This window comes from Diplotaxodon limnothrissa, linkage group LG1 (assembly GCF_057381915.1).
Source record: "Diplotaxodon limnothrissa isolate DT_005_m linkage group LG1, D_limnothrissa_male_GT1.1, whole genome shotgun sequence".
NCBI classification, from domain to species: Eukaryota; Metazoa; Chordata; class Actinopteri; order Cichliformes; family Cichlidae; genus Diplotaxodon; species Diplotaxodon limnothrissa.
This window is the reverse complement of record NC_140596.1, coordinates 22979678-23007354: the sequence shown is the minus strand read 5'-3', so window position 1 is coordinate 23007354 and position 27677 is coordinate 22979678. Positions and strand designations below refer to the sequence as shown.

Below are 27677 nucleotides of genomic sequence, written 5' to 3'. Positions count from 1 at the left end.
GGAAGGAAGTGAAATGAAGTAGCAAGGAAGTGGATGCTGATTTTTGTCTTCCTTTGCTTTGTTTCCTGCCATCTGGATTCCTTGACTATTGTTTCACTACCGCACATCCTGCAGCTACAGCTGGGCGACTCAGCAGAGAGAAACAGACATGGACAGGCAGAGGACAGAAAGCAGCAGGGAGGGAAAAGTGAAAAACACAGAAGACATACTACAGGATCTGGGTGTCAGAGACAGGCAGAGAGGGAGAATGACAAAAGAGGAGAAAGGGAAGAGTGGATTAAAGAACTGTAAACACTTACCCTGTGAAGGGTAACTGTGTGCTGTTCCCATATGACGGTTTCCTCCATCGCCGCACTCTGCAAAGCAAGAGATGAGAGAGAAAGGATCAGTCCTGCAGTTTTTTAGTGAGTTACATGTGTACACTCAAATGCAAATTGATAAATTAAAAAAACAAACATATTTCTATAAATCGCTAGCTACTGTGAAAGCATCTTTGGGGGGGGGGGGAAGGAAACCTCAAACTGACCCTGACGCATCCATCAATGCACGAGTTTGTGCAAAACAGATAAAAACTGCATGAAAATGTGTGCAAATGGGTGAATGTGGCCTATAGTGTAAAAGCCCTTTGACTGATCAGCAAACACGCACAATGCCAAACAAAAAGACCTTTTATTACTTCAGTTCAACACACAAAAAAGTGATCAGTCTTAAGTATGCACATCATCATCTATGTGGCTTCCTTTAGATTTCTGACATTATCTCACTCAGATAAACTAATGACAACATCTAATGGATTTTAAATATACAACTATACAGGGCTAAACTGCAGCTACAAATAACATTTCCATATTCTGTTCCCTTTCAGTAGACGGCGTGGTTGTTTGGTTACCAGCAAGGTAACCTCTCTTGCTTATTTGCATGACTACGTCCTGGAGTACCAAAAGTCTGCATGTGAAAAGATTATGAATGACAGTAGCATGAGTAAAGCGCTGGCAGAGACTAACTGAGGCCTCAAAGATTGAGTGAGCATTCCTATATTATTCCTGGCTGGGTTAACTCGGAGAGCCAAAACAACCAAGATATTTAGCTGCTCATTTGTGCTGCTGTGTTGGATTAAACTGATTCCAGGCAGGCACATTCTGCCTTTACTTAGAAAGTTATATCATCATTTCCCCCCTCTTTTCCCCCTTTAAATACAGGCTTTTCTTTTACTTTTACAATGTTTCATATGAAATATCCACACGAATAATGGGATAAATAATGCCTTTGAACTAATAAAATATTAGCTTGCAACATTCCTGCTATTATTGGGTCAAACAGATAGTCTTCAGTTTGTTTATCAAACATCACTGTTTATTTAAACTCCCACAATGCTATGGATCTAGTTTTAAATTACAGCCTTCCTCCAGCTGATGAAGCAACACTGCTGTCATGTCTGCCTGCCTGCAGGGAGTGATGGTACAGCTGTCTGTGGCAGAGTGCTCAGTACAGTCCACTGTGAAAGTAAACAGCAAAAAAAACCACTCAACCCACACCACTGCATGTTGAAGGGTGCTTATTTACTACACCTTCTTTAATCTTCCTTAAAAAAACAAAACCAAAAAAAAAACAACACACCATGTCATCTGTCCACCCTGTCATCGTGATAATCCCACTGCAGCACCCCTTCATTATCACCTAATCCTCAAACCATCTCACCCATCATCTTCGACATCATCATGGTCATTACTGTCATCACCGTCCCTTATCCTAAATATACAGCTTACAGGAGGTGCCAACTGCATGTGACCAACAGTCAGTGTCTGGTGTTTGCTGACATGTCTCACATAATAGTGTAGCTAAACACGAAGAAACCAGAAGATGGATGCAAGATCCTAGATACCTTCATTTGCTGAAATCAAATGAAAAGAATCAACCTGGTAAAAGGAGGAGACCAGAAGAGCCTTTCAAATAACCAAAAGTTATATTTGGGCTCAGGCTTCTAGCAAGCCTGAACATTTTTACGCGTGCAGAATATTTGCTGATTAATCTTACTGATAAACAACTCCAACTAAATGTGTAAAAATTGCATGTTTAAGTACTTAAAATAATAGCAGGGTGTTTCTGTAATCACTAGCCTCTGCTGCTATTACTGGGTTTGTGGTCAGTCATTTCCATTTACTCCTCTGAACTCGATGCCAATGAATTACTTGGCTTGAATCTTTAGAATACAGTTAACCCCTTGATCCCAATTTCCATTGAAGCTCTGTGTGTATGTTATTTATGTCCATAATTGGAGCGGAGGGCTTGGGCATCCCCCTATTACCACCCCCCAAAATCCCTCCTTCCCCTCCTGTCAGCCAGTATGATTCCCACAGAAACACTTCTATAGTGTGTGGGGACCTGACCCATTTAACTAAAGCACCCCCAATGACATTCCTAAACACATCCATTCCTGTAAAGTTTTTTGTGACATATCCGTCCATCCGTTCATCCATTCATTCAGCCAACCGTCCAGGCAGACAGGCAGAGTGGGGCTACACTATAAAAAAACAACAATGTGCTGGGGTCATATGACCAGGCGGTCAGGCAGCCTTGTTTTTTTAACTGTGGGTTGCACTGATAGGCAGGGAGAGAGAGGAGCAACAGGAGGGTGTGACTGCTGGCTGCATATAGATTCAATATATGGCATTGACAGTCATAATATTGTACATTAAACCATAGGCATGTGATTGCTGAGAGAAGAGTTCCCGTTTGTTCCTCACGCACACACACACACACACACACACACTCGCACACACACACACTCACGCACATGCGCACAACACTGAGCTGAATGTGTTCAGAAAACAAAAAGAAATGGGATGAAACTCATTTTGCTCCATCAAAACTAAGTGCTTTGAACATTGAAGCATCCCACACGTCCAAACCTACAGCGCTCACACGATGATGTCAAGCCGTGCTAGGGAGGGCGTACAGTTAGTACTGAGTGTATGAGCCATGAGGGGCAATAGGTTAATTACAAGACTCATAAGAAAAATGGGAAACTTACAGATAATGGCCTGGATTTAATTAACTTATTGAGTGGAGGCGGTATGAGAGAAAGCGTGCTTTTCGATTGAACTGCACATGTGTAAGATGTCAGCTGAACCTCCAATCACATCATAACGCCTGAAAATGTTTTTTAAAATTAATTGACCGTACAACTTAATTTGGATTAGAGCTGAATGATTTATCGCATTTGCGATAATATCGCGACATGATCAAGTGCAATTTTCTAACCGCAAAGGCTGCGATTATACTCTGGACATGTCCAAATTCATGGGCTGCATCCTCCTGAGGCCGCATTTGTAGACCGATTACGTCACAGCGACGCGCCGAAGGCTGTCCAAATTACTACCATATCCCAGAATTCATAGCGCGGCCCAGCCAAACTCCAGTTTCCAACAATGGCGGCCGCTACTAAGTTTTAAAATTACTCATACTAATCTTTCTGGGTCACAAAATAAACTTTTAAAATATTTTCAGGCGAGAAAGTAGTTGTGTAAACATCGAATATCTGCTCGGTTTATCAAGATATCCCATATTTGCAAAAGTGCTTCGACGTTTTCAGAGGCGTCTGCTACCCACCAGCTCGACAGCTAGCCGGGAGCTCGAGGGTTACTGATGCGGCCGAGAACGGCACAACTCCCGGCACATCATTTTCAGATCACCGCGGAGTTTCGCTGCTCGGGTTAAACGTAATATATAAGTCACTTAGACAACCTAAAAATGTTATTGTTGGGCTTTTTTCAGTGTTTTGTTTGTTCGTGAGTAAATCGGTTTGGCTGAGATTAAAGTTATTAGATTAGATAAAATAAAACTTTATTAATCCCCCGGGTGGGTTCCTCCTTGGTTTTCACACAGCTGACTAAACGTCAAACAGAAAACTTATTAAACAGAAGTATGAGACAGTCGAGAATTTACGCCAGTGTCTGGTTATATTTTAGATAGCAAGAAGCAGACGGCCGAGTTTATTAAACTCCACCGAGACAGCGGTGACGCTAATCAGAACTAGACCGTCCAATTTCACGCCTTTAAACTTTAAAGGCGTGTTTGTGTGTGTGTTTATACAATTGCTATTATGTTTGCACTTTATGTGTAATGTTACTGACTGCAGAGATCAGTAAGATGTGTGTATTTTTTATTTATTAGTTTTATTTATTTAATATTATTTTTTAATTGAATGACTGTCTAGTAGTTCACAGATGTCGAAAAACTGAGTGTGGTAAAGCCACTGATTTTTTTTATGTATATTTCTGCAATCTGCACATTGTACTGACTTTCATTTTAATGTTTACACCAGGGTTCCTTGCCAGCACTTTATGCTCAGATGTTTGTAAGCTAAAAATAAACTATTGTGTATGTTCAAATATACTGTTGTGATTGAAGAAGTTAAATAAAAATGTCAGTCATCAATTCATGCATCACCTCATGTCATCATAACAGAGGTCTGTCTTCCAGGAAAGAACAGTTTAAAATTAATGTAATATAGTATTGGCCATACTATATGATGTATTGCTTTGTCTTTGTTTAATAATACAGAAGACAAAGACCTTAAAAAATAATCGCATATCGCATCGCAATCGCAATATTGGGGCAAAAAATCGCAATTAGATTATTTTCCATAATCGTTCAGCCCTAATTTGGATTTAAGCGTAACAACACTGTCTTTACTGATGTTTCTAAGACTAAAAGGAGGTTCCCTAGTGACATATGCCACATAAGAAATACTGTGTTTATTATAAACACAAAGTTTACATTAAAGATGGTCAAGAAGAGAGACTGTGTCATCCTCATAGTCTACTTCTAACTTTTACCCTATTGGAACTACAGCTAGGCCTCTCAGATGAGATTACTGCGGTAATTAAACACTGTAATATGAAGTCCCGATTAACAGCCTTGCTGATTGAGTCTGAGATATAAGTAGGATGGAAAGCAGGCAGCAGTGAAGCTTAAGGAAAACTGGGATAAGGGTAAATGAAAGCACTCCATGAGGAAAATAACTAGCATATTTAAAACAAAGGATCTATTAAGAGACATCAAAAGAATAACAAACACAGGCTCAAAAGTGCTAATTAATTGGTCTTTGGATACAGGAGGCAAGTGTGCTCTCATTTTGTGTAGAACAAATAAACACAGACGGGAATTTTCTGTGTGGAAAAGATTTTATCAAACCCAAGCTCAGTGTCAAAAGGTAATTCGGTGAGCTCATGTTTTATTACAGTAATGTTCTCGATCATGCAAAAAAGATCAGCGAACACGTGGGGCCAAAACAAATATGAACACAAGTGTGTCTCGTTTTCTGGAGCAAAACAATATTAAAAATACACACGGGAACAAACGATGAGGATTATCTCTGAAGTCGCAGCGCTGTGTGAAACAATGGCGCGCTTGATGTTGCACAAACTGACGGCAGCCTAGTGTATTTATACAGCCATATTAGTCAGGCTTGAGCCCTGGCCAGTGAGGCCTAGGGCTGAGAAACAAAGAGCAGCCATCAAACTACACACATGTGTACTTGTCCGTACACACGGACAAACACACACCCACCAGCCATGATCTAACACTACAGGGCCTCTTTGTTCAAGCTACAGCCAGACTTACTTGGCCCTGCCTGGCTCACCACAACACGCAGTCCAGTACAGATGATAACAGCTCACTCAGGCTCTTCAAAGACACAGACTAATCCGGTTCTTTGGGTCATACTGATGAACCGACTGGAATGAAATGAATGATGAAAAGGACAATAATAACCTGCTGCAGAGAGAAATGATAAATAGTGTCCAGAGCATGCGTGGAAGTTTTCATCATGTGCATTTCAGTTCCTGTAGTCTTCAAATGTGTGCACGTTTACAGATAATCTACACAAACTGTGTGCACAATGTCAGCGCATTAAAAATATGTGTACTACACACCCATCTATTCTGTAAAAACAAATTCAAGCATTCATCTGGAAACATCCACTAATGCAAAAACTTGGTCTCATACCCCCAGGTGGTGGCACTGACTACAAAATAGTAAGAAAAAACAACAACATATACAACACAGGCTTAATTATCTATCACCTTTACTCACTTAATCCAGTTATTAGCATGAAAGGATCCTGACAAAGCAGAAGGTGACCATGAGGTCATCTTATGAGTAATGCCATGGGCTAAGGGGAGGTTTTCAAGGAGAACAACACAAGCTCTTTATCAGTTTTTACCAATGAAACTGTTCTCCAGCAACCCATTACTCACCACCTCCCTTCATTTGAAGCACAGGAATGCTTTATAAAGAAGGCGTATCAAAGTCCAAGGTGCCGTTTTTGACAGCAACCCACGGGGTGAAAATGTGGGATGAGTAAAGAAGAAAAGATGAAAGATTTGGTCAGCACTGACCTTTCTGCCACAGAGTGAGAGCCACTCATTATTCACATTAAGTTATTCAGCGGCACAGAGAGAAATACTGAACTGCAGGCAAGCGAAAGCCAGTGTCGAGATGCCGACAAGTGTGAAGCAAATTCCTGCAAAGGTTTAGGTCACTGTGCCTGCTCCTCTCTGATAGCCTGAGGCAGGATGTAGGCAAGCACAGCCACAGCACCCACAGGAAAACACTCCATTTCCTGTTTGCAGGAAATAGCTCCAGCTTCCAGAGAAATCTCTGTGCAAACTATTAAAAACTATTCTGTGCATAGCGTTATCTCATAACATGAAACCTCACAGCTCACAGGGAGGGAACGTTAGAGGGGGAGTGGCCACCGCATGATGACCAGGAGGCTATTTATCTCAATGTGATCTTAGTCAAATATACCAGGGTCACATTGCTGTTACTAGCTGACCCTGTTGCCAACCTGCTCAATTGTACTGCAGAAAGAAAAAGTTACTCATGTAAGCATATGTAGATTGAAGAGGAGTAGATGGGATGCACTGATGCGATCTTCTTAGCTGATACTGCTGTTGAAAGTACAAAGTTGGCTAACAGCAGCATTTCTACGTTTCATTTTGTTCTCATTCAATTTTCTTTCTCGACTAGGGAAGCCAATAAATATTCCTTTTTTTAAAAACACCTAACGTCTCTTTTTAAATATACAACACAACAGATAAAAATCAGCTGCTAGCAATTACCATCTGTCATCTTTATTTGATCATAGGCTGATACCAATGTTCAACCAATTCATCAATGCATCAGGTACAATAGAGAATGATATTAAGATGAATAGACTGGTGACTCTGACAGTATCACTACCCTTTACTAAAAAAAAACTCAGTCCTTTACTGGGGCATTTATATCCATGGAAACCATATCTCCCGTCTTAATAGACCCAAAGGAAAGAGTGAGGCAGCAGTACACTCAAACAACACTTAATTAGAGACACACACGCTCTTTCCGGAGGGCATGCACTCAACAGCAAACAAATGCGATGTGTAAGCCTTAGTGGTATGCTTTTACATCCTGTCTTTCAGATTAATGTCTACTGTGCAGCTCCACGAAGAACACATTTAACAACAACCGCAAGAAAATGACTCCCGTCACCTTCAGCGGTAAACAGATGAATTCAGCAGCAGCAAATTTAAAGGCAGGTCGTTACTATGATGGGAGGAGAGAGGGCGCGCGGACGAGCGCTTGTAGCCAATAGGCAGATGACAATGACGGCGATGACAATGATGCAGAGCCTCAGTCAGCAATGATGTACGGTTGTGCTGACATGTTCAAATATGCTTGAGATAATTAGTTTCAAATAGCAGCTCTACTCTGTCACACAGCTCCTTGGAGAGAGAGGGGAAAAACTCCCCATCAGGACTCTCCTTAAAGCAACACTCAAGATACACAGTCACAAAAAATAAAACCATTCACGCACACACACGCACACACCTCTGACTAAAATGATCTGACAGACTCAGTGCTAGAATGGTGAGGGTAGGAATAAAATACAAAACCTATAATCCAGGCTTTTGGATTAAAACGTTAATCTGAGCCACGCTTCTCTATGAAGTCTACCGCTGCAGTCTCATGAGAGCAGACAGAACAGGATGGATGGATGGATGGATGGATGGATGGATGGATGGATGGATAACACCTCTTGTCAGCAAGAATGGCTCTTACAGTAAACTGCAGAACTGCTAAGACTCAAATGAAAGAAGCAGAACATACATGCAAACAACCGTGTCTTAACCCTGAGGATGTCGGCCAACTAGGAAACGACCAGTCAAAGCTTGAACTAAATCTGATTCTGAATTCGATTTTGAGAGAATATCTTGTCAGTTAATTGCGTTACAGCCTCTGTAAAGAAATTGCTCATCTAGATCATTTATACAGAAGCTCTTAGCGTTTAACCAGATTATACTGGTGACTGCATTGATCTTTTTTAAGCATAATGTCCATTTGCAGCTTATATTTGTATCTAGATCTCAATGCAATGAATGCAGTGATGTTGTTGCTTCATTAGAGGCTCTGTGTCAGGTGCAGGCTCCTCTTATTGTCACTGACCACACTGCAGCTCCACAGAGCTGGTGTGCAGTGGGCTGTTCACTGCTATCCACTGACCCAAACACACAGCTAGGCTAGGCTAGGCTAGGCTAACATCTCATGTGCAGCTTATCCAGCAGCAAAGTCATCTCAGCCCAACCACACTAATTGTTCTCTGCCTAGGGAGACAGGAAGTGCTGAGGTCATAGAGGACAACAGTAACTTCTGCTGTGATTCTGACTTTCCATTTTAAGTTTAGTTTAGGCTGCGAGTTTCTTAGATATTTAAAAATTTCAAACAGCCTCATTGACAGCAGTTTATACTTTGGTGATTTTTATCCAAGGAGTGGGCAATGTTTTGCTTAAACGAGCAGTTTTAGTTTCTTTTGTTCTCTTTTTCTGTGTGCAGATGGGTGTGGAATGTACCAATGAACATAAATCCAATGCATGAACATGCTTTAGAGGCTGTATTCAACTATTCTACTAAACGTCAAACTATACATGAGAAAGGGTTCAAATTTCTTTGACATCTTGAGAGGAAATCGCTTCACGAGTCAACCTCTTTCTTTTTAACAGTGAGTTTATCAGAAGTCTTTGGTTTATCACATTAAACTATATGCAGGTATCTATATTTTCAGTGGAGATAAAGCATGGTATCCTCAGTGCCATAAGGACACATACAGGAGGTGAAACCTTTGTTTTGCCACTGTGAACTGTATCCAGAGAACACAAACATCCACTACTGTGCTTTATTTTTGTGTCGGTGGAAACAAACTGTCAGCCAAAGCACTGGAATGATAACCAGATCCAGCACTTGAAACTCTGAATTCAGCCAATAACCGAACACACAACAATCAGTTTTCCCACCCTACCCCTCCCTTCCCACACATGCACACATTACAGGAATGCACAGATAAGGAGACGAGGCTCTCACTCAGCTCATTTCTCATTCCAAATGGTTTCCCTCACATTAGGCTCTGCAGCTTTCTGCCATAACCGCCCTCTCTGCTTCATTCTCGCTCCTTTTTCCTTTTCCTTTTAACACTCAGTGAGCACAAAATGAAAACTCTGGCACAGATCAGCACAAGTGAAAATGTGAGTGTAATGTGAACGGGACTGAGGTGACTTAATATGAGGGAAACAAAATACATCAGATTCAGATTTCGGTGAAAAATGACAATAACCCACAGTGGCTTTCAATATAAGTGATCGTCTATTCACCTGAAGACATGTGCTGCCATTTACTGTGATACATGTTAGCTCAGAGGTGTGATAAATTCAGTACTTCAGGGGTAATAAAATCTAAATTACTCTTAATAATTTAATTAATAACCAATGAAAAGAAACCGCAAGTTCAACAAGAGAATTGACCTATAATATGTATATATACAAATTTAAACAAGAATCTCAGTTACATTTTGGGCATCAAAGTAAGCATGGGCAATATCTTGAATATACTTAATGTTTGGCAGCTTGCTCTGAGTGTCACATCTTTTTTTTTTTTTCAATTGCGATACAAAAAAAGCGCACCCTCCCCCACCCAGAGAAACAACTTTTCTGTGCAAATGCGTGCAGACCTGGTTGCATAGACAGTATAACAGATGTACGTTTAAGTTATGGTTACATGAAGTTTCAGAAAATTATTTTTTTCAGGCTGATGACATGAACGTGATTTTAATTAGTCAATGAATGTGCAATTTCACTGTCAGAGTCACCCCTCACTTGTCAAATCCAGGTTTAAAACACCAAGATGACAACCATGCAAAGGCTCAACTCAGCTCCAAAACAGGACTTTAAAAACCAGTGGGTGGGATCACAGTCCATCTTTATGTACCATGTATGGCTGCGCAGCCACATCCCCTCAGTCTATAATGTGCTACTAGCAACTTGATAAGCGGATTAAACAAAGACTGTCATTCTGGTTTCGAAAACAGAAAAACAAATACAGAGTGAATAGCAATTACACCGTTATCCCAAATTTTCTCCTCCCCAAATTTGAGATCAGCAAATAACTGTAATGCTAAGTTGATGTACTAGCACGGAGGGCATCCTTCTCTAGTCTGTGTATCTTGGTAACACTGTTGTGCATCTCTCAGCTTGTTTGTGTCTTGCTAGCTTGCCAGAAACTTCCCCGGCTGTGTTGTGCGGTTTGTGCCTGACAAAGGAGTGAAATACAACCATTTGACAGGCACTCAGCCCAAGGCTTAGTTACAACTCTCAGCTGTTGAGATGGGAGAGTCAAATGGAAAGCAGTGGATTGACACTGACAATTGATTTATATTAAAGTTAAGATTTTGATTAGCTCATCGGGTATGATGGGAAACAGACACACATTGTCAGGAAATAAAAAGCTGTTCAAAGAAGGAAGATTATAGTGGGAGCATCAGGATGTCAGGTGCAATGTTAGGGCAACGGCAAACCATTTATACATTTTCATTTTGTATTTAAAATTGCTCAAAAAAATAGATATGAACGTTTAAATGTTTTTTACTATATTAACTATTATGCTTGTGGGACTTTATGCAAACACTGTGTGCAAAGGGTAAACTGAGCATTTATACAAGTAGTTAGCCAAGCTGTCACTGCTTGTGGTATGCCTTTTCCTGGCGTTTAAATCAACACTAAGATTATGTTAAAATAAGTATCAATATGAAACATATTCATGGAGAGCCTAACCATTTCATTTGACACACAGCAGGTTGTTTTATGGCAAAGCCAAGCAGCAGAGTTCAAAGCGTGTCCGTGTTACACACTAAACATTGACAAAACACTGGCATTCTTCATTTATGTAAATTATGGTTTCTGCTTCACACTGCGGCTGGAAGTCACTGTACATGCGTATGCACACATTAAACACAGGTGTGACTCAGCAATGCCTCTTTCCGCTGTACTCGTGTCACTCCAGGAGTGGCAAAATTAGTCCAAGCAGCAAAAACTACTGTACAGAGAGTTTGTGAGCTTACGAAGATAAGAGCAGAATTTAGTAATCCACAGAAGTATAAACACGATGCCTTTCACATTGCACAACATTCCCAAACTACGCAACTCAGAAACCACAACTCATAGTTGTCACATGGTGCCATAAAACGAGAGGCCCAACCCACTCAATGGCATTCCCAAGCTTTCTGAGGACTTTGCTACAATAGGCATGTTGTGGGCCAGAATCTATAGTGAATTAATGAGTTACCATTGAGCACAAATTTTCCCAGAACTAAACTGGCAACACAATTACCGTTCCACAAAGTGATGGTAGATCGGGAGGGGTCAGAGCATTCTTTACAAAGATGTACAACTACAGAAAGACAACAACACCCAAAACTACTCCAAGACAACAAGAAGAAATATTGAAGGAAGATTATCTTTGGAATTCATCTAATTAGAATACGCAAATGAGTAATAAAGGCTTACCTCACTATTCAGTAATGTAGAAAGTGCAGTAACCAAAAGGTGTAGGTCATTTAACTATTATTAATATTATCTGAATCTATGAATCTTTGTATTGCTTGCTAAAAATGAGACATTCACATGTACAAAAAAAGATTTTTTTTTCACTTTTCAATTGATTTCAATTGATTTTTTTGGTTATCTTACAATATATTTGATTATTTTATTTTATTGAATCATTTCACTGTTTTCCTGACCCCCACAAAAAAGGGAAGAAATAACAACACACACAAATAAAAACAAAGGGAAACAAAATTGCATCATTTGGGGCTTTGGCAATAAAGCCATAAACACAGCTGGTCAATATAAAGTTGGCAGAACTCATTCCTTCCGTGTTTCGACAAACAACACGAACGGCCAATGACAATGAGAAAAGGCCACACTGAACCAATCGTGTGACTGGAATAGAGTATGAGCCACGTCAGGTTAGGCTGACACACAAAGCACAAAGTGTTGTGCAGCACATATGCTAACATTTGAACTACCGCAGCCATACACACCAGTGTTTGGGGGTGTTAGCAAGATAAAAGGGAGAAATTTGGGCTATTTAAAGTCCGAAATAGAAGCAGACAGGACTGTGTCGAAGGCAGGTAACACCACAAGTCATGTGAAGCAGCGCCATACTTTAGATTACACACAATGCAAAACCATACAGTCTCAGACTCTTTCTTCTTCCATACCATACCTTATGACAAAAACTTCACTGTAAAAGCACAGTCAAAAATATTAGATTTAACTCTGTGATTTACGTAACTGGCCCTCATTACCAACCTGGCCATAAACATTTCTGTCAGACAGCACTGAGACACTACTGCACTTCTTGCATCTTTTTAAAAAATGTATTTTTGTTTTGCTTTGGAGTAAAGGGTGACCACAATTGAGTAAATGTACAAGTTTGTACATTGTATTTTGTCTACAGTGTATTTATCTTCATCTGACTAAAAATAAAGAATACTTAAACCAAAATTAACCTCCTCTCTGCACATAACAGCAGTAAAAATGAACCTTGAAGCTTGCGATATATATTGATAAACTGCGGTGAAAAAAATGACAGCGATAAAATCCCCCCCCCCAAAATGTCATAATCAGTGCGTCCTTATCCCTTGTGTTACAGCGATTCATGCAGATAACCATCGATGATCTGGTGTGTAAGCACTGCAAATGTCTTGTCATAGCAGTACAACTGCTATGCATGAGCACATGAAGCTAAAGCATCTGAGAGGGCAAATACAACAAGTAAGCACAGTCCTGTTTAATTTCAGTCCTACCCAAGCATGATACATGGTTATCAGCACGCAGAATGTGTGGGAGCTTAGCTGTACATATTACTCCAGTGATGAAAAGAATCCATTTCATTTGAGTTTTTAAGTCAAGCGCCTTAAAAGCTTTTCTTTCTTTTTTTTAAATTTGACCAAGAATCTTACATAATTAATGTTATAATACAGCAGGAATGTGACAATTACAAGATGATCAATGAATAAAATGGTGGATTATGTTTTTGGAGAACCTGTAGAATAATGAATATTTTAGTTCTTGATTGACTTTCTGAGGAAACAAATTATGCTTCTCACACTTTGATGGATTACCAAGGTGGAGAAACACCTGGTGACTCACTAAGCATTTGTTATTTTTATCTTTGTTTATACGTTTCCATATGCAATCAGTTTACTAGCAAACAAATCCCTTGCTCTTATTTTTAATTTCAAACACTGCAAACCAGCTACCTCTAACGCATCTCTTTCTTTGATTTTTTTACATTTGCAATCACCTGCTTCGCTGCTTCAGAGAGGATCTCATTCTGCAATCAGATTCACTAACTCAGCTGGCAATGGTGGAACTGATTCTGCACTGGAGATCTATTGCGAGCTGTGGTTACAGAGCAGAACGAGAACTTGACTAGCCAGCTGCAAGTTGGTGGAGTCTGTCAGCAGCATAGGAGACACACTAGAGAGGCAGCAGAATGTATTGGCTCCTTTTTACTTTGTTTAAACTCAAAAAGGGAACTAGGGAATTCAAATATTTGAAGAGTCAAAACTTTTTTTAATCATTCATTCAGGACAGCATGCATGTGGACGTGCACATGTACAAGAACCTAACCAAGGGAAACACTATAGTCCCACTATTACAACTACAACCTAGAGACATTAGAGAGTGAGTTAGAGATTGCAGGTTCACCAAGTTGTTTCCGTTATGAAAATGACATGCTACAAAGGCTACAGAACAATGTTTAGGTTCCGTGTATGTCCCATGTTTACTCTGTAATTCTGCCTGCCACCAGGTTTGAAGTGTCCCAGAAAAATGGAGGCTCAATTGTGCTACCTAAACACAGTTGACTGCCAATTTAACAGAAAAAGCAGAGGATGCACAATGTTTTAACCTTACCACCTTAAGCAAACTATCTTTTAAAGCAACAAATATCAGGTTTAAAAATTTACTAGTATGACAGCAGTTCCCCAAACACTGAACAATACAGTTTACAGGCCCCATCTATTTTACACTAAAGCTGAGGAACAGATATAGAGACAGAGAGGAAGATAAAGGATTCAAAACTAAGAGCAAGAGAAGATAAGGATGGACAAAGGGTTGTTTATAGAGAGTGCTTAAGCTGTTGATGATGCTTAATGATGATGAATGATGGGCTCTTGCCTACAACATGGTGCTGGGATCAAATTGCTTGATTATCACGTAACAAATACACTGATGGGAGAGTTGAGGGAGAACAGCAGTGGCAGCTGAGGATGATTCGGTGAATATATAATACCAATTCTGAGCTAATATGTCACTAGCAGGCAGAATATGTGTTGATATTAGACTAGTGTATGAACGCAGAACCTTTTTTATACAAACAGTTTGTTAAATTTTAAAAAGGCAAATTCATGAGGATCAATTCTGACATCTGATTATTCCAAAATTTGAGCTTAAGCTGCAGAAAGTGTCTTCCATAGGCGGGTGACTGGCTGCCAAAATGAAAAGACAGTGCAGTGCTCCCAACACTGTGGAAGATAAGCAAATGAACACACGGCAGGCAGAGACAGAAAGTAAAAGAGCGAGAGAGAGAGAGAGATTGTGTGTGTGTGTGTGTGTGTGTATGTGTGTGTGTGTGTGTATAGGCATGTAGGGCAACAAGCCTTGGGATGAATCTGTTCCAGTCTCTTTCTCTCTCCCCTAACCAGCTGAGCCACGGCTGCCACATGCACTCTCTCTTGTACCTCCCCTCTTCCTCTCTCTCATCGTCTCTCTCTTGCTCTCACTCTGTCTCTCACACACACACACACACACACACACACACACACACAGTGTTAAATCCCTTATGCCTGTAGCGGGATTGATAAATCCCTGCGGAGTCCTGCACTGCACTGCCCTGCCAGAAAGGACGTAGGGCTGGCTTGGAGTGGTCCTTGCTTGGCTGGATGGGCTTTATAGTAAGGAACAAGAAACTATCAAAGAGTAACAACAGAGAAATTTCAATCTCAATCACTGGTATTAGCAGGTACGAGACAGGTGGTGAATTATTTTATTCCCACAGCCCTAGATGACATTACAACTGCGAATGAACAAGTCTATCTTCCAGAGGGAGCTACATGACATTTAAACTTAACATTAAAGCTCGTCATAACTGAAGCAAGGTTTAAACTTCCTGGGCAGACCCCTGCTATGATCTTTTTTGCATGAAACAACGAGCTTGTACAACCTCGCACAGACACACAACATGTTCAGTTTTCAGCCCAGTCAGTTTCAAGAGTGAGCCACAACAAAACAAACGCATCATCAAACCCTTACAGCTACTAAAATGAAATGCAATTCATCAAGTTGTTGCATCCTGTTTTAAACTGACTATGGTGGCAGGAGAAAGCAAGAGTTCACACCACACCAATGCTATTGCACAAAATCAGAGATGTGGAACAATCACATCCAAGGATGTGGTGCGCTCATTTAGTAAACTGCAAGGATTCCCACTGATGTCTCAGTGAAGCAATCACATCCATGGAAAAGAGACAGAAATGCTTATATTCATACTGCATGAGAAAAAACTAAGAATTAACAAGGAGTGTTAGTGGTATTTAACATTTAAGGTTTTTTGTAATTCCAGTCAACATAGGATTACTGATCATTAATCTGTTGTTCGACAGTTTCACAACATCCATCTCAAGACAGAGCACAGCATCAACTGTAATGCAAGGCATTAAACAAAATGTGTGGACTGTTTTGCAAAACTACTACTAGTGCTATGCCACAAAAGCCTCTGGCCCACACTGGGAAATTCAATTTATTCCCTCTATTTTAATGTTGCATTTGAATTCAATCAAAGCAGATATTAATGGGCTAGACTAAAGTTATAGAAGACAGAAGCAGTCTTTTAAGATCTGCCATGTGACTCAGATTATAGCCGGTGCATCTCTCCCTCCCGCTCCTTCCTTTTCTCCATTTCACTCCTCCGATAACCCCTCCTCCCTCAGAAGGCATTTTCTGTTTTCCTTCTCTCTTTCTCTCTCTGCTATCCACCTGCCCCCTGCTGTGTGTATCTGCCCTGGATTTCCCTCCAGAGATGAAAGGATAAGCAGGTCAGATATCCTTGATAACTGCCACACTTTCGAGTCCCCTGATGTTGAAACATCACAAGCAGCTGCTTTCTTTCAGTGCGTTTACTTAAAGTACGGCACGAGGTGATGCCTACAGCATAACAGTTCACTATCTGGCTCTTCTGCAACATAACCTCTCTTAAAGTAAGTTTACGCTGAGTGTGTTTTAAAAGTTACATTGTGTCTTTTTTCATGGATCAATGCCTAAACATTTGTCCCAGACAAAATAGCATGTTTAGATTGGTCCCAGCCGGGGACAAATTAGCCAAAAAACAAACAAAACACAAAATAACTGAAGTCCAGCTGCACCAACAACCTCCCGGCTGCTGCCTTCAACTGGCATCCCTCTCATCCTATACAAAGACAGCTTAGACCTGCTCTTAAAAGGGCTGAGACAGGACTTTGAATCAAGAGCTAATCAAAGACCCATCTGTAGGTGTGTTTGGGATTTTGGTCTCCTTTGAGGTTCTCAAAAGATCGCAGAGCTGCTGCGTACTCAGACAGCAGAAAGGCAGGACCCACCCTCCACTCATCACTCTTTGCCATGTGCAGATCTCAAAATGACCTTCAGTGAGACCAAGAGTGGGCGAGTGGGCGTCCACAACGCCCAGCATTTGTGCAAAACAGGCTGTACGCAATGACAAACATGTGTAAACGCATCTGCATGTACAAATATCTATTCTATCATGTGACCACATCTGTTTTGAACAATGTCCAGTCTTCATGGATATTCCTAAAAATATTTTGAGAGTTTTTATTTGTTCACACTTGTTAGGGGACAACAAAAGCTGTGTGAAATCTTCATAGAAGTGTATCTGCAAAAACCTGGATAAATAATGAATAAACTCGTGGTGCAACTCTGTGTCAAAGACACAAGACGACACAAGGGCTGATATATTAATCACTTGCCATATAAGCCCCAGTTCTTCAAAAAGATGGAGAGCTTAAGACGCATGACAAAAACATCATCAGGACTCTTTTTCTCTCTTTAGCACTTGCTTGTCTAATTGCATTTCCCTCCTTCAGTGATGTAAATGGAGATGTGTAATCATCAAAGCAAAACAGAGGCTGTTCTTGGCCCGCTGTGCAACTCTAATTAATACAACCTCCTCCATCCAAACGTAATTTCCATTTATTTCAGTCCGTCTACTCAAAACACAGCCGTCTAAAAAGCCAGAGGGATGGCTGTTTCTCTATACTGCATCTCTTTTCTTGTGGTACATTCAAAGAAGTGAGCAGGGGTGACTGAAGGCCAAACACACAGAATGAGGCCAACATTTAGTGTAGTGAAGGAAAGTTAAGGCCAACTCCTCGCTGGATTAACGTGTATTCATTTTCAAGTAGTTAGATATCAGTTAAATGACTGATTATATTACATAGTGATTTAATGAAAATCCATAAATGCTAGGTATGACAAGTCTAGTCTTAAAATCATTACTTAAACACTTTTCACTAAATTCTGGAAACAAACGCAGCCAGATATAGTTTCTTTTCTCTTCCCAGTGCCACAACATGACCTTTGGCACCCAATGGAAAGAAGTTTCCCTTTCAGTCTTATGACAGAGACATATTCTCCCCAAACTGTTATTTTATTCTGCAGATCTACCAAAACAAACTGAAAAGCAGCTTGAACTAAGATTAGGGTAGATAAAAGGCTTTACTCTTATTCACTCTAATATCCTTATAACAACTGAGTGGAAGTTAAATGCTTATAATAAATCACACTAACCCAATGGCACACTAGCAGTGGACAGTATTGTGCAATAACACCACTGACCTCTGAGACATGAGGCCAACACACCCACATATGTAACTCTATTCCAGAAACAATGCACCACAACATTTTATTACAGTTGATCATCAACTGTGGAATTCTGTGGACTGTGACAAATACCGGTGCGGCATAGGAATCCAGCACTACTCATTAGTGGGAGTTAACATGTGGCTATTGATGCTGGACTGCAAATAACGTTAAGAGCACAGCTAACAGCAGGAATACAGGAATGTTAGCACGGTCAAACAGAAGGTATAAGTTTTATTATTGACAGTGGAAGATGTAATTTAAAAAATAAAAAAAAAATTTTGGGCGTTTTTTTTGGCTCTGTTTCTTGAATTTGAAAAGAAGACCCTTGGTTTTGAGAAGTGTGAACAGTCTGCCTACAGGAGAGAGGTTGAACGTCTGGTGTCCTGGTGCAGCCACAACAACCTGGTGCTGAATGCCCAGAAGACAGTGGAGATTATTGTGGACTTCAGGAAGCACACAGCCCCACTCCCCCCCATCATCCTGACTGACACCCCCATCACCTCTGTGGACTCATTCCGCTTCCTGGGTACCACCATCACCCAGGACCTGAAGTGGGAGCCCACCATCACCTCCGTCATTAAGAAAGCCCAGCAGAGGATGTACTTCCTGAGGCAGCTGAAGAAATTCAACCTGCCAACACGGACGATGATGCAGTTCTACACTGCAATCATCGAGTCCATCCTCACCTCCTCCATCACCGTGTGGTATGCTGGAGCCACTATCAGGGACAAACAGAGACTGCAGCGTGTTGTGCGCTCTGCTGAGAAGGTGATTGGCTGCAGACTCCCATCTTTGCAGGACCTGTACACCTCCAGGACATTGCGGCGTGCAGCTCGGATCTCAGCTGACCCTTCTCACCCTGGACACAGTCTGTTTGACCTGCTCCCCTCAGGCAGGAGGCTCCGGTCCATTCGCACCAGAACCTCTCGCCATAAGAACAGTTTCTTCCCCTCTGCTGTTGGACACATGAACAATAACCATATGACTGTTCCCGCTACTAACACATGACCCTACGCTGTGTTCACTGCATCATTCCATGATTGGCACTGATCACCACCTGCACTCATGTATATATCTTTCAACGTAGCACTCTTAATTCTTATTCTCATGTATATATCTCATGTATAGCTCATGCACATATCTTTCTACGTAGCACTTTTAATTCTTATCCCTACTTTTATTTTTTCATGTCTATTTAAGTGCTATTTATGACACTATGTTTGCACTGAAGCACCGCAGCAATTTCCTAATGTTGTAAACCTGCTCAACATTTGGCAATAAACCCCTTTCTGATTCTGATTCTGATTCTGATTATCCAAAGCTGAAACATAACCTTCCCATTAAGGATTGTTTCTGGCATGAGTTTTGAACACAAAAATATTAATTATGTTACAAAATTGTATCCTGTTTTTTTAAGCTGTTTTTTATCCAAAATATATTTTTTTGTGTTGTTGTTTTTTTTACCTCCGCATGATAGGATGTAATGGGTGATAAGGCACCTAAGAAGATTTTTGTTGAACAACAACCTTTTAAAAAGAATGTACTTTCAAGTACCAGGCATGAAACTGATAAAACGTGTTAGCTGTTGCGATTAGACAATACTGAACAAACAGGAAAAACATGCAAAGCCAAAGATGACTACAGCCACAAAGAACTCTTTAAATAATAAACAGTAACGAGCCCCCTGCAAACTACGTCAGGTTAAACAAGCATGTCGCAACTGTACCAAAACTACGTGAGGGTGATCTTCCAAGAAAAGTCAAGCAGTTTCCAGTAAAAATCTAACAGTATTTTTGTTTTAAATACCCATCCCTGCTTCCCATAACTAGAAAGTGTTAAATTACACCAATTCATCAAACTGAGCCATGAACTGGAGAATTGTTCAACAGCATCGACTGGAAACTGTCCCAACAACTACATAGATAATGAAACAGGAGGCTAACTGACTAGTCTGAAAATAAGAAAACACAAAAAAAAGTGTGGCTAACATTTGCAGTGCTAGCAAGTCTACACACTCGCTTTCTTTAAAATGGGCATCTGTGTTTATCTTGCATTTCATTCTGCCACAGCCCATTTTTATCTTCTAGATGACAATACAATACAAAACATCTATCCTACTTTCCAACTTGAATAATACTGGCGTGGCATGACAGTTTGGCCACACCAGCTTTTATCCACTGGTGCCAACTATCAAAGGTAACAAGCTTGACTATCTAGTGAAATAATCAACCAACCTGCCCTTACTACGTGTAATGGTCAGACAACTGTGGTTCTTCAACTCCCGCCTTCATCAGTGTTACTAAACCTATAGTCATTCCATAATAGTAGTGGATGTGGGCTATTGTTGCTTAACTACTAATGCTAACACTTTTTCCAGACAGCACAGAAAAGCTTTTATTCACAAATATATAAAGAAAATGTTAGCTAGTTTAATTAAGTTAGCAATCATGTTACAGCTAAACAAAAGATATTTTCTTCCCTTTTTGGTCTGAGTTTAATCAGTAAAACTGGCTGCTTGTGATCTAGCAGGGTGCTAAAAGTAACCAGCTGAAACTGCCATCGTGATGGTAGTTTCACTTTAAACAGACAGTCCTACCTGCTGTAGTAAAAGTCAGCGTTTCAGCACAGATTCCCCAAGAGACAGAGAACAACTGAAGATTGAAGAGCTAATTTTACACCAATCAGCATATTAACCACAGCGGGCTCATTACCAGCCTCAAGTATCACTCAGTAGTGAGTTGTATGAGAAGGTGTGACTACAACCATAAGATACAGTACAGCATGTCGTCATCAGCTCGCATGAGGGAGGAGGTTTCGTCTGACTGGAACAACCGCCCAAACCTGAATCTCACTACTTGTGATAGACAAACACAGCACATTCCTAACTCGTCAAAGTGAGGAAAAAACTAATAAACAGTAAAACCCTAAAAGACAAAAGACTACATAATCGTCGGGAGGTGTTTTAGAGCCAACATGAGGTCTAATCTACTTAAATTCTCTTTCCAGAATTTTTTTTATTTAGACATGAGTAAAATACAAGTGGTTTATAAAACAGCACAATCACATGTGTGTAACTGTTTTGCTAATAAACGCCTGGTATACATCATACCATCAGTACATAGCTTACATTTTATATAAACTAGGAAATTATCAAGGCTTAGCAGATATTTAGACAGATGAATGGATAATTACACACAGCAGGGACCTGAGAGGCATGCTATGGGACGTCCCAGTACAATCAACTTAATTTAGAGTTAGACCACCTACAATAAGACTGCTTCTTACTTATGGAAAGTGGTGTTTTCATCAAAAGTGTAGTGTTAAATCCCCCACAAACTCAATGTACTTTGTGGTCTGATCCATTCTTGGGTCTCTGAAATGTAAAGAAAGGAAGATCCCGTAGCAGAATTCCTGCCTCAGAGGCTCACTTACTTTTCATATCCATGGGGATTTCCTGCCACCCTTTTAATAAAATGAGGACTAAAAATCAACAGGTAGCTCAGCTGAGACATGGTATAAAAACCACCAGGCGATTTAACACTGACAATCAATAAAAGACAGATTATTTTAATCTAGCTCACTAGAAACTGCATAGTTGCTTGCAGGCTGTGTTACAAGGTGTGGATTTCAAAACACCCTCTGAGCCACACACACACACACACACACATACACACAGATGAAAACACCACCACCACTAAGCATCCTTCACTACCACAAGCCTACTGATATTCTACAAACTTATAAACAGCTGATTGGCTGGAAAATTCACCTTTGTTTGTATTTTGGCCCGTGCTAGTCTTCCAGTATATCATTCGCGTTACATAAGCCAGCAGCATAATGTCCACACAAGATTTTTTTTTTCCCCTGTCAGGTACCCACCTTATTTGAAGCTCTGGAGGTCATTTCCCCCGCTATTCCGGTTGAAAAGTGGCAGCTTAAAAGTTGTCCCTGTCTCTGTTTTGATAATCACTTGGCTGAGTGCGCTATTTTCCCTCCAGTCCAGTTCACTTTTCGCCCAGCTGCCGCCACGCCGGGCTACGTTGTTATTTTATTTGATCCAGGACGACGGGAAACGCCACGAATAGCCGTGTGGAAAGTCTAAAGTTCATTATCTTATCTTCGCCACCAGAATCGTTAGTCCACTCGGGTACAAAGTCATGGAAGAAGTGTGGGTTGTGGGGATGGAGAAAAAAAGGGAAGTACGACCCAAACAAGACCTCCTTACTTTGGTATTTCCGTCACTAACCTCTGGATGAAAAGTTGGAAAGAGTAGGCATCACCAGGACGGTGTGCAGCAATGGCAGGCTGAGTAAACCTTTCCCTGCTCTCCGCTCACTGAGCAACGGCCGTGTCGTCTCTGTACGGAGCGGACCATTGCGCCTAAGTAGGGGTGTGAGTTCAGGGGGGAAACAGAGGCATCACGCATTTACTTTATTTATGACCATCCTATCATCATTTTCCTGTTAAACTTTACTCATCCGTATATTATTACCTCATCGTGTTTTTGTTTTTATTCTTGTTCTGAATCTACTTTTACCGCTGCCGATAAAGTGCACACCCCCACTATCGCTTGGAATTAACAGTCCGGGATACAATGGGGAGAAGCGACGCCGCTGTCCCTGCTGATGCTGAATGCTCACTTTCCCTGTGTGACGAAGGGAATGGTTTATTACACAAGGACTACTGCAGCCTTCCAAATCTTAATTTTGTGGGAGAGGGAAATCGCAGCTTGCACTCTGTTTATAAATACACCTTTTGGGCCTTTTTTTTTTAGAGAAGTGAAATTCACCGCATATCGGCGTGGAAAAAAAAATAGGCCACGGGATGCCTGCCCTTAGAGCAAAACAACGTGAGCAGAATATCTAAAGTTAGTTGCATAAGGAATGATCGAGACTCTATCCCCTGTCCTTTGTGTTTTTGTGGGTCGTATTGGGGCAGTTAGCTTGGCAGATTACAAAATGAGTCGATAAACTAAATAGGGAGACCGTATTTAAAAGCACGTGTAGGTACAGCCGGTGTTTGCGGTTGATAAGTCACCTCACAGGAAACCCCAAAAGCCAATGCAGTGAAATTTCTATGACTTCCTAAACCAGAACCCGCCCTCAGGATGCAACAATCTCAGTTTGCACTGTTTCACAGTTTACTTCTCTTTCCAGCAAACAATGGCCTTTGAAATATTAAAATAGGCTAGAGGAGAAGAGATGACGAAGCAGTGGCACACAACTAAGTTTTCAGTGTCCAGCCATACGGTGAACGTGAAGAGGAGGATATAAACACAAAGACACACCCTGTTTTTTTCCAAACAAACCGAGCAATCTCACCCCCCCAATCTAGCTCCTCTAATGATCACTTCCTCTGTGCCTCAAACGTGGAGGAGGGTTTGGAGACAGTGTAGGTGGTCTAAGGAGTTAATTCCAGATCTAATCCAACAAGGAAAAAAAATACCACCAAGCAGAAGTGTCAGGTTATATATTGAAGACTGCAAGTCAATGGTCACCACTGGAAAAGGCTAGGTCAAGTTGAGAAGAGGATCAACACAGACAAAGAACTCTAAAGCCTGCAGCCATAATTAACACAGGGACACACATGACCACTTTTAAAGTATATTAAAGGAAAAGATTCCTGGTAACGTTTTCACAACAGTCTTGCAAAAGTGCATTCACAAAACAGGCAGAAAAAACCCCCATTTAAACCAGGGCATACGTACTAGTATGGATGCAAGTCGCTCGCTCCTCCTGAAGCTCCTTAAACGCCTGTCAGGATCCATCAGGGCAGACAGCAGGATGTTTAACATGGTCACTCAGGTGTCAACTAACAATAATTTAAAATCAAAATAGGCAATTTGAAAAAAAAAATACAACTAACCGCCTTTAAAAATGGCACTAAAATGACAAAAAACCAGAAGTAATTCCTCTGCTGCTCGCAGCTCACTCTCATCAGCAGCTGTGATGGTACCTCAGATGTTCTTACAGAGAGGATCGGGACATTAGTGACACGTGTGATCAAAGCTATCTTTGTCCTCTATGCTTGCATCCCTGATCCCATCTCTATTTTTTCTTTCTCACTCTCACAAATACACACACACACACACAAGCTAGGAGATGTAGCTCTTTTTGGACAACAGGCAGCTTCAAAGCTCAGGTGCGCTCATGGAAGAGCAGGCACATGGAAAACAAAAGCGAACATGCAGACCTGCATTCGGCTGGAGCACATCACAAGGTTCACTCAACCCTGCCGCTCCTGCAGCGAAAAGCCTAATGTAGAGTGAAACCGCTTAATGTGCACCGCACACCCCAAAAATGTAAAACCGGATGTAGATGCGCCTACAAACATCGAGGCACTGAATTACACTATGATGAATAAAGAAGAATGCAATGTTTGATCTATACCAGTTGTTTAACACGGGAGAAAGCTCCTAAGCAGATGCTGACTCCCTGTTTTCATCTGTCCTGAGTTAGGAGTCTCTGAGAGGCCATCTGATCCCTCCTGCTCTCTGTTGACTCAAGGCTGCTCTGCAGATCCAGCACGGGTTTCTTTGTTTCTTTATGCTAATAGAAACCTTCTGGACAGACAAGAGCAACCGAAGTTCTCTATGTCACACAAGTGAAGTATAGCTAATCCACAGCTTTGACAATAATAAAACTGTCAATATGCAGGTATCATATTTTTTTTAATTATTATACACAACTGTGTGTGTTGCTTTTTCAGGGAGATTTTGCAGTGAGATTAGTTTACAATCCAATCAGTTGCAGTTTTATACTTTAAATATACTTTTCAACTGGATTTTATGAAAGAAGAAGAAAAAAGTACAAGGGGAAGGGGTGTGGTATGAATCAGTAATGATCAGCATATAATGTCACATTTCTGGTAAGAGGTCAATTGTTTTTAACCAGATTAGTATCATATGACAGGATTAGTAGGCATCTCACCAATGCACTCCTGACCTTCTAGATCAATATTGCTCAGGGTTTGTGAGGACTTAAGCTTTGTGTGGAGTTCAGGATTGTGGGATTTGATTTCAGTGTTTAGTGAAACAAGAACTTATTCAATGAATTCTCTTCTTAACCAAATACTTTGGCCTGGGTTCATTTCTGTCATTCATATAGAAAAAAGTTCAAAGTGTCTGTTGATTACACATTTAGATTGCGTGTCATATGTCGTAGGAAATTTTAGGTGAAAATAACATAAAAGTATTTGCTGTTCTCTCAGTTTCCCTCCTACCTTTCCCTCCTCGCGCGCGCGCGCGTGTGCGTGTGTGTGTGTGTGTGTGTGAGAGAGAGAGACAGAGAGAGGAAGAGAGAGGCGTTATTCTTGCACTAACTGCTCTCATCATTCAAGGTTTCAGCCAGTAGCAACAACATGAAGTGCTGCAATGTAGCCTTTGTGTAGTCAAGTAGGACAAGAAGACAAAGTACACATGCCATTGAGTGCAAGAAGTGCAACACACACACACTCAAATAGACACTGTGAATCTAGAAGTACAGAGTTAAACTAAAGGAAATTAGGAAATTTAAGGATAGGAACTTTAAATAAATTCTTATCCTTCAATTGTAGTCAAAACCTAATGATGCTGTGTGTCCATCAAACCCATGGGCACACGCTCACACATGTGGGCTCAGGAATTCAAGAAACATGGATTTAACATGTCATAAAAAATAGTTTGATCTCCAAGGTCAAATTTATTGATCCATAAAACCATGAAAATCAAAAACAGACATTCCACTGTGCAGATAATTCAGAACACGGGGTAAAAAAAACAATAGTATAACAAACTGCCCAGAGCCTTTCATTATCTGAGCTGATATCTCACCACATGTCAGAAAAGGGTTCTCGCAGAGGACACACAGTGCCGAGGAGTTCACGCTCATAGCTTCTAAACCTGTTGATGCGACCAGTCATGCGGCCCTTCTTTCATGAGTCATCAATCAAGCCCGATTACATACAGCACACATTATTTTGGAGGAGCTTTGCACAGATAAACCGAAACAAGAATGGCATTATTTTTAAAAGCAGCTGGCTTGTCGTCCCTGCCATTGTCAGTTATATATTTTTTTTTTTATCCAAATCATTCACAACCACAGTGGAAGTTAGCGTGCGCGAGAACAGTCTGAAGTGCTGTTATTTCGAGCGACACTTAGTTCCACTTCTTCTTGTGATGAAGGGAAGAAAAAAAAGAAGCTTTTGGAGTACTAAATTTACCACGGTGGGTCAGTGGCTGATAGTAGTGAAGCTGGCTCCTTTTAATCTTCTGAAAACATTTACTCCAAGAGGCAGCCTGTGATCAACCAACCAAGAAAGTTTTCCTCTTTCTCTCTTCTCATCAGACAGGAGCTGCTGTGCCTTTTATAGCTGGAGAGCAGAAGCGGTGCTGCAGTGAACCTGGCTGAACTTCACTCTGCTTCTCAGTAAATACCTGCAGTACAGCAGCTCAGCAAGGGACGGCCAAAGTTAAGCCTCATTGCAGGTCTATCAAATAACCATTCAGCAGGGTGATAAGATTTTCTTCCCCTCAAAAACCTAAATACAGACTGTCAGATCACTATTTCTGTGTAGTGTGTGGGCCACACCCGTTAACACTCGCGTGCTTTACAAATCTGTTACTGAAACTAAGCCATTACGTCTTGCTTTACATCCACGTGACAGCCCCACTGTTTGCTGCAGAATGAGACAATAAATTGAAAACATGTCAAATCTCATGCTGCAATTCTCTCAGCTCAATCTAGTGTGTGTGTTTGTGTCTCGGTGTGTGTGTGTCTGTGTGTGATTTCCCGGTAAATACCTCATGAACAACAATTCAAGCTTTTCCTTTCATTGTTGCTCTGGCATACAATGCAAATGCAACTTCAAGCAGCACTTTGTTGCTACCCAGTCCAATTTGTTTGTTAAGATAAATGGATTACAGTGCGCCTGTGCCAAGCCAGTGTGGCCTCCAAATCATTACGCAGATACAAAGTGCCGAGTGTTTTTCCAAAATTTCATACCACAATCCATGCAGGCTGATAATAAAATAAAGCAACTTGTACAAAAGAAAAAAAAATAGGCAAAAGAGCAAGTAAGAAAAAAAATCACAGAAGCATGTCAAATAACTTTCACCTTGGCTGCAGCTGTATGTGATTTTTATCACCCACTTACACACTAAGGCGCACTAAGTTACAGCTTGGTGCATGAAATCTGCTGACATGGTATAAGAGTTTTCCAAGCTCCTTTGTTACGGGAGATAAAAGAAACTCAAAAATATGTTAAGGGAGTGAGAATAGGTACAGAAAAAATACATAAATTCAAAGAAAACATGCACGAGTCTGTAAAATGGAAACTTTCGGTGATCTTTTATAACAGTGGAGCTGCAGAGAGAAAGTGCTTAAAAAGGGAAAACTCTGAGTT

The 27677-nt window shown here is 40.8% G+C and overlaps 1 protein-coding gene across 7 annotated transcripts in view; it reads right to left on the bottom strand.

Moving 5' to 3' along the window:
• The window catches only part of tjp1a (tight junction protein 1a), a 50171-nt gene extending 27533 nt beyond the window's left edge, over window positions 1-22638 (bottom strand). For all 7 annotated transcript variants that reach the window (XM_085343443.1, XM_085343557.1, XM_085343626.1 and 4 more), the window contains exons 1-2: window positions 22176-22638; window positions 300-356 (exon numbers count right to left, since the gene is read on the bottom strand). In XM_085343443.1, the coding sequence (XP_085199569.1) occupies window positions 300-356; window positions 22176-22199 (81 nt within the window). In that variant the 5' untranslated portion in view covers window positions 22200-22638. The remainder of the gene's footprint in view (window positions 1-299; window positions 357-22175) is intronic.
• Window positions 22639-27677: the final 5039 nt, after the last annotated feature.